Below are 6000 nucleotides of genomic sequence, written 5' to 3'. Positions count from 1 at the left end.
GGCTCTGACTGGGATGCGTGTGCATGGAGGTGACGATGTGGGGAATGTAGATGTAAACAGTGGCTGTAGAGCTGCGGATCAGGAGCCGGAGTCAGCTGTCAGCTGGTGGGAAGATGATTCAGACAGAGCACATCACGGTGCTGTGTGTCATGTCTGAGGGTAGGAATCCGCCGTGAGAGAGGCAGCTGTCCGCGGTGCTGAAACTCAGAGGGTTTCTCAGTAATAATGACAACTTCTTATTCCACAGATTCAGTATTTAGTGTCGTTCAAGGTTGATGTTTATTGTTTTGATTCCATGCCGTGGGTCTTCACTCACTTTACAGCAAAAACAATCATATATTTGCCTTTTTTGCACGTTTTGATGCATGTTTTACATACTGAGTCTGTTTTACATGCCATCCACGGCAGAAAAGGAGGGATATATTCTATCTTAACATTTTAGAAAGTTGGGAAACTACCCAGAGGCCCCACACACCCTGGGGCCCCAAAATCCCCATGCATGCATATATATTTAATTTATATTTGTCACTTTTTTGTTGTAAAGTTGTGGTTTATCAAATTGCTTCTCCTTATCTTCTATGTGAAAACCTTGAGCAAAGGTCACATTATTCTATAATAATATATTATCCAAAAATATAAAATATAATTATTTCATTATAAATTTCTTCAATAGTTAAATCAATTGATTTTTCAGTGTATACAATGTAAGAAACTGATGAGAAAAGCCTGTCATTATTGAGTTTACTATCATCATCACTATTATGAGTTTACTGTCATAGCAAACTGAGAAACTGGAAAATATTCACATTTGGGAGGTTGGAACAAGTGGTATGTATTTATTTATTTATTTTGGCATTTAAATAAAAAGACTTAAATGTATCAATTATCAAACTTGCCACCTATTAATTTTCTGGCAGTTATGTCAGCTCTTGAATACAGTGTATCGCGGGGGTCAATAAAGGCTCAACAACAAAATTTTGCCCCAGGGCCTCCTACAAGGTGAATTTGTCATGGACGAGCAACAACCAGCTCAATATGACATTTTTAATCAATCAAAAGATATTCAGTTTCCTATGACACAAGAGAAAGTAAAGGTAATGATTAACTGATCATCAAAATACTATAGTTGCAAATTTTTGGTTGATCAACAAGTTCATTAATGAACTTATCACTGCAGCAAAAATAGGAATTAATTGCCCCTTGTTTCACACACAGGGTGACAACAGTGAAGGAGAAACAGCTGAGTTAGTTGCCATTTCATCAGCAGAGGATTGATGGACCTCCATTATGGCCAAGTGGACATGATTCTACATTCATCTCCTGTGGCACAATGTCGAATATGATTTACCTGACTGCCATTTTGTACTTGCCTGTTTTACTATTTGAGGCATTCGTGTTGTCCAAAGGCAAGTATGAGAGGTCAGTGGTGCCGAGTTCTGCCTCTCGCCTGGTGGCGAGGATGGACGGGGATATTATAATTGGTGCCCTCTTCTCTGTTCACCACCAACCATCAGCTGAGAAGGTGGCAGAGAGGAAATGTGGGGAGGTCCGCGAACAGTACGGCATCCAAAGAGTGGAGGCCATGTTCCACACCCTGGATCGGATTAACTCGGACCCAAACCTGTTGCCCAACATCACCTTGGGCTGTGAGATCAGGGACTCCTGCTGGCATTCCTCTGTGGCTTTGGAGCAGAGCATCGAGTTCATACGAGACTCGCTCATCTCCATCAGGGATGACAAGGACGGCTCCAGGTGGTGCATCGAGGGGGTCCCTTCCAGTCAGCCTCCACCAACCAAGAAGCCCATTGCAGGGGTCATTGGGCCTGGCTCCAGCTCTGTTGCAATTCAAGTCCAAAACCTCCTACAGTTGTTCAACATCCCTCAGATTGCCTATTCTGCAACCAGTATTGACCTCAGTGACAAGACTTTATTCAAGTACTTCCTCAGGGTGGTGCCCTCAGACACCCTTCAAGCCAGGGCCCTCTTGGACATTGTCAAACGATACAACTGGACCTATGTGTCTGCAGTGCACACAGAGGGTAAGACATATTTCTTGATGTAGTATTGCATGTCCATAAAGGTGAGGAGTTCACAAGAGATGATTTTTCTAAAAGAAGTCCGAACTTGAAGCAGCAGATGCAAAGGTAGCTTAAGCATGAATCAAGCTTAAAAGACAATGGCTCTTAGATTTGCCATCATGCAACTCAATTACCTCTTTAATTAGACAGTAGACCCTCAAACCTTACAACTCCATTCTGTAAAGCAGACTTCCTGGTATAAAACCTAAATCTCCAACCCATTAACGCTGATGACATCACCAGGGTTATATCTTTTGGCTGTACCAATCATAGGCCAGGGCTACAACTGGCCCAAATGACTGACTGACTGAGTGATAGAGTTGAGTTGAGTGATGAAGTTACACCATTGGTTGGACTTTTCCCAATCGTCGTTTGCTCTTTTAAAATGATTTGGCACAAACAGTTTTTATTACATCATCAGGGGCCGTTTACAGCAAATCCACAACAGTTTTCAAAGACCATATTTCCTCTAATAGTGACCCAGGCCTTTATCTTAACTGTATAAGGTAACAGCCTGTGAGGCAGGTTTGTATTGGAGGCAGGCGTTTATTTCTAATTTCCTCTGTATGATATGTACAGTTGGTCACACGAGTATTTTAGTACTAAGCCTTGTTTTGGTCCACTCCCCTTTGCCCTGTTAAAGTTACTGCATTATGTATTAATACAAACTCAACTCCGTAACCGTTTCAAATTAAAAGCCCTCTAACATTTCAGTGGACAGAAACACTTTATTTCTTATCAAGGTTTTATTGCTTTGCTGACGTGCTGCAATAAGTTTATTGTCTCATTTCTGATTTTTTGGTATTTCTGTTGTTTTCTGTTACCAGTGCAGTTACCAATGGGTTTTCTCTCTCCCCCTTCACTTTCTGTCTTTCTCTTTCATGGTGCGTCTTATGTTTAGTTACTCCTCTGCCTCCTTTAGTGATAATGGTTCATGTAATAAACGTACTTTAGGCAAGGCTCAGTGAATTAGAAGTGCTGCTCCACTCGCTGGCAGCTCCCAAGCACCCCGGAAGCCAGGGCAGCTGGGTCACTGCCCGTAACAAGAGGCGTAGCCCCAAGCCTACAGTTCACACCACCACTGTGCCAACAAAGTGTTGAAAATAGCATCTATATTGTTGAATTTATACTAGGTTTATACATAGTCTTGATGAATTTTGGAAAGCTTTATCCAGATCCAAAAAATGCAAATGTTTTTCTGTGTAAAATCAATGGATTCATGAATTAACAGTCATATCTTCTCAGTGTTTTGTTTTTTTTAAAATTTAATTTAATTTTTTTAAATTCATTTGGCAGTAACATGGCAGCAAACAGGAAATTTAAGACAAGAAGACAGAAGGTCCATCATAGAAATCAGGGGCTCTTAACCATCTATAAGTTGTATCTCAGCTGTGATTTAATCAGAATTGTTGGATTTTGCTGCAATAATGTAACAGATGTTATATCTTGTGTATGACATTGTGTAGACTGCAGTGCAAACAGCAGGTGGCTGCAGACAGTTGTGTTCTCTTTTGTGAGCCTCATTCCCATCATCAGTATAAGTCATCAGTAAAGGACAACTTCAGAGAAGGAAACAGAAACTGGTGTTCTCCATGATCCTTTGTGAAGTCTGGTTTTTGTGGAAAATGTAGGGTTCCTTTTTTGCATCAAAGACCATGAAGAGCAATTTCATATTATAAAGATACAACAATACAAGCCTTTGCATTTTTTCTTTTCTTTTCTTTTCTTTTTCACTATTGCCAGCAGTATTAATTAGTATTAGTATAATTAGTATTAATTTGCTGCAGGTATCAGATCCTGTTGCAAGAGCTGAAACAGTAACTTAGTAATCAATTCGTCAGTTGTCAGGAAATTAAATGGCAGCTATTTAGTTGATTAATCATTTCAATAATTTTTCAAGCAAAAATACCAAATGTTCTGTTTTCAGCTTCTCAGATGTGAGGAATGGCTGCTTTTCTCTCTCTATTTTGTATGAGAGTAAACTATAAATCTTAGATTTTTGGACTGTTAGTGGGACAAAGCAGGACTTTGTGTGGACAAAACAATTAATCACTTAATCTAGAAATCAGTGGCCAGATTAATTGATAAGGCAACCTTCATTTAATCTGACACTCTGCAGCTACACTATAAAATGTTATTCCCCCCCCACCCTTGGATCTAATTTGAAAAACGTTTGCATTACTTGTCAACATATTTTATGTAATAAAAACAAATAATGCAAGATAACACACTGAAAATGTGTTTTATAAGCATGGAAGAGGATCTATAAATCTAAGCAAAGTTTACAATAATTGAGATGCCTCCCACATGAGCAAGAGTCAAACGTGACATGTATACCTGACGTACCCGTGAAGCAGCCGTTACAAATCTCTCATCGTTTTTTTTTTAATTGAGGCAACAGGAGCTTGTGACGACCTGATAAAAATCTAATCAAATCCTGGCAAACCTTTTTTGTTTACTGTGTTGATAATCTGTATTTGTCTTGGAAACAAAATAATTCATTAACCAAACAGCCTATCCTTTTAGGGTCGTGAGGATCATGAGCCAATCCCAGCTGACACTGGGCGAGGGCACAATAAAATAAGTGCCATATATATAAGAGGTTTCAGAGGCAGAAAGCGTCCAGGCTGAATTAAGTTATTTCAAGTCATTTGTTGGCTTTTATCAATCGATACAGTGCTGATTGTGGATGTTTGATCAGGCAACCTAAATGTGACAAGTGCTCCTCTCGTCCTCAGAAAGTGCTGCTGAGGTCACCTTCAGCCTGTTTGCTCCAGTTGTACTGCTCTTGATTCCATAAAAAGAACTCTGGAGACACAACGGACCACTTAAATGCTAAAGGAAGAGATGTGTGTTTTAAGAAAACTGTCTGACATTTAAACAATATGAAAAACTGAAGCCAGAGTGAATTTATAAATCAAAACCCACTGATTCTTCCCTTCCTCCTGTGAATGAATCTCCCCTGACAGCTCCTCTTGTCTTTCTCAGGTAACTACGGTGAAAGTGGGATGGAAGTGTTCAAAGAGCTCGCCTCACAGGAAGGCATCTGCATCGCCCATTCTGACAAGATCTACAGCAACGCTGGCGAGAAGCACTTCGACAGGCTGCTGAGGAAGCTGCGGGAGCGTCTGCCCAAAGCCCGAGTTGTTGTCTGCTTCTGTGAGGGCATGACAGTCCGAGGGCTGCTCATGGCCATGAGACGGCTCGGAGTAGCTGGAGAGTTCCTCCTAATTGGCAGGTTTGTTAGAGAATGTTTTCCCACAGGGGGTTTAGTTTGTCTGTCATGTTTTTTTGGATGAAAAGAACATAAGTTCTCAAACTTTCTTTACAGGAAGATGAAAAGAATTCTTTCTCTCAGTGCTGCAGTTGGTTTTTCAAAGGTTTTGAAGAGAAATGAAACTCAAACAAAGTAATGATCAACTAAGTACGAAACAGGAGAAAAACTCAGTGACACATTTTTGATGGCATTTGCAACACTAATGATGATAGTTGACAAAACAATTTCACCACAAGGTCCACTTAGTAACTTGAACTTTCAATTGCATCACATAATCTTCCTCCTTTGCACAGTTGTTGTGTTGCACATGTTCAAAGTTCTTGAAAGGCTTTTCTTCCATCTTGGCTTAAAAATTCTGATTAAAAATTGATTCTTGACCTTGGAAACCATCTCAACATGTTTTTGTGGCAATAACAAAGATGAAGGTATCTGATGAAACAATCTCACCACAAAGTCCATTTAGTAACTGGAGCTTTTGATTATGTCACTAAATGAAGTTGTGATTTCCATTTTCTTAGCCCTTTATGGCCTTTTTCCTTCACAGCAGCTTTAAAGTTTAGATTAAAATATAGATTGAAACAAAAGTTGACAAAATAATCTTACCCCAAGGTCCATTTAGTAGCTGTTCTGGAGCTTTTGATGCTA

General features: G+C 39.9%; 1 protein-coding gene across 3 annotated transcripts in view; it reads left to right on the top strand.

Annotated features, from left to right (window-relative positions):
• The first annotated feature begins 1112 nt into the window (after positions 1 to 1112).
• The window catches only part of grm1b (glutamate receptor, metabotropic 1b), a 24082-nt gene continuing 19194 nt past the window's right edge, over positions 1113 to 6000 (top strand). For all 3 annotated transcript variants that reach the window (XM_071498710.1, XM_071498709.1, XM_071498711.1), the window contains exons 1-2: positions 1113 to 2039; positions 5067 to 5316. In XM_071498710.1, the coding sequence (XP_071354811.1) occupies positions 1331 to 2039; positions 5067 to 5316 (959 nt within the window). In that variant the 5' untranslated portion in view covers positions 1113 to 1330. The remainder of the gene's footprint in view (positions 2040 to 5066; positions 5317 to 6000) is intronic.

The sequence above is a fragment of the Trachinotus anak genome, unplaced genomic scaffold (genome assembly GCF_046630095.1).
Source record: "Trachinotus anak isolate AG129_WGS33_773 ecotype Australia unplaced genomic scaffold, CSIRO_AGI_Tana_v1 ptg000015l, whole genome shotgun sequence".
In the NCBI taxonomy this organism is placed as follows: Eukaryota; Metazoa; Chordata; class Actinopteri; order Carangiformes; family Carangidae; genus Trachinotus; species Trachinotus anak.
This window is presented reverse-complemented; position numbering and strand designations above follow the sequence as displayed.